At 35.3% G+C, this 1,658-nt stretch overlaps 1 protein-coding gene across 1 annotated transcript; it reads left to right on the top strand.

The window, feature by feature from the left end:
- Nucleotides 1–389: 389 nt before the first annotated feature.
- LOC103741867 (olfactory receptor 14A16-like) lies at nucleotides 390–1,337 on the top strand. The gene has a single exon (XM_008842804.1). The coding sequence runs from the start codon at nucleotides 390–392 to the stop codon at nucleotides 1,335–1,337; it is 948 nt and encodes a 315-aa protein (XP_008841026.1).
- Nucleotides 1,338–1,658: the final 321 nt, after the last annotated feature.

Consider the following 1,658-nt stretch of genomic DNA (forward strand, 5'->3'; position numbering starts at 1 on the left):
AAACCAAATTTCCATGAATGCTTAATAGTGAACTATATTGTTGCAAAAATTCCTACAATTTTAAGCATTCTATCAAATTTGGTGTAAACTTCCTCTATGAATAGATCACTTATTTCTATTTCACTGCATAAATCATGATATCATTTGATAACACAAGGTAGATTGCTCTTAATGCCATATAAAACTTACACTATATAATTGCAAAGATTTTAAATTATAAATTTCATTCAACATGCAATTTCATATTACAAAAGTATCAATTAGCATGGAGAAAAAATCATCCATTTTATTAAAAATGGGAGAGAGATCTAACTAAGTGAAGCAATACTGTTTTTTTTGTTTGTTTTTGTTTTTGTTTTTATTTTTTATTTCCACAGACAAGTGTCACAATGACTGAGAAACTAACTAACATGACAAACTACATGGAATTCTTGCTCATGGGATTCCCAGATGGCTGGGTGCTGCAGACACTCTGTGCCACACTCTTCCTCCTGATTTACCTGGCAGCACTAATGGGAAATCTTCTCATTATCATCCTCACCACCATAGACCAGCATCTCCAATCGCCCATGTATTTCTTTCTGAAGAATTTGTCCTTGATTGATATCTGTTGTATCTCTGTCACAGTACCCAAATCCATCATGAATTCTGTGGCCAACATCCACTCCATCTCTTTCCTTGGGTGTGTCTTACAGGTCTTTTGTTTTGTACTTTTGGCAGGCACTGAGTTTTCCCTTCTTTTGGTGATGTCTTTTGACCGCTATGCTGCCATCTGCCTCCCTCTCCACTATGACACCATCATGAATAGAGCTGCCAGTGTGCAGATGGTGGCTGCAGGATGGCTAAGTGGGTGTGTCTATGGGTCCCTTCATGCTGCAGGAACATTCTCTGTCCATTTCTGTGGTCCCAACATAATACATCAGTTCTTCTGTGATATTCCATCACTTCTCACACTTGCTTGCTCTGGAGAAAACATTCTAGAATATGTGTTTATCATTACCAGCTGTTGTTTTCTTTTCTTGTGTTTTATATTAATGGTTATTTCCTATGTTCACATTTTCACTGTCATCCTAAGAATTCCTTCTGACCAAGGAAGGTTTAAATCTTTCTCCACTTGTGTGCCCCATCTGACTGTGGTAGCCTTGTTTCTCTTGTCTGGATTTTTTGCATGCTTAGGCCCCACATCAAACTCTGCATCATCATTGAACCTGCTCATGTCAGTGTTTTACTCTCTGTTACCTCCCTGCCTAAATCCTGTGATTTATAGCTTGAGGAACAGGGATATGAAAGTGGCCCTCTTCCACATTTTAGGTCACAAAATTACCAAAAATCCTTAAATATTGAAAATATTAGGAACTGTGATACTAAAGTATGTAAAATGAACTGTTATTTTAAGCCTATAATAATTTACTATATACCTGATATATTTTTGTTCTTATAAAAATGGCTCATTTTTAAATGTTATATGGGTCTGATCATCAGAAGATTGTTTTAGAAATTTTCAACTCAATGGAAATATTCCAAACATTATGGCCATACAAATAGACTATGGGCTTACAGTAAGTTTTTTTTTTTTATTTTATGGCCATATATTCATTAATATGTGTTTCAACATGGAGTTTTATGAATCCAAAATTAAGATATCTTAACATGTTTTC

The sequence above is a fragment of the Nannospalax galili genome, unplaced genomic scaffold (genome assembly GCF_000622305.1).
Source record: "Nannospalax galili isolate Female #2095 unplaced genomic scaffold, S.galili_v1.0 scaffold2900, whole genome shotgun sequence".
Lineage (NCBI taxonomy): Eukaryota > Metazoa > Chordata > Mammalia > Rodentia > Spalacidae > Nannospalax > Nannospalax galili.

Bases quoted from the DNA above. Each gene is read 5' to 3' on its own strand.
- LOC103741867 (XM_008842804.1), top strand. From the start codon at position 390: ATGACTGAGAAACTAACTAACATGACAAACTACATGGAATTCTTGCTC.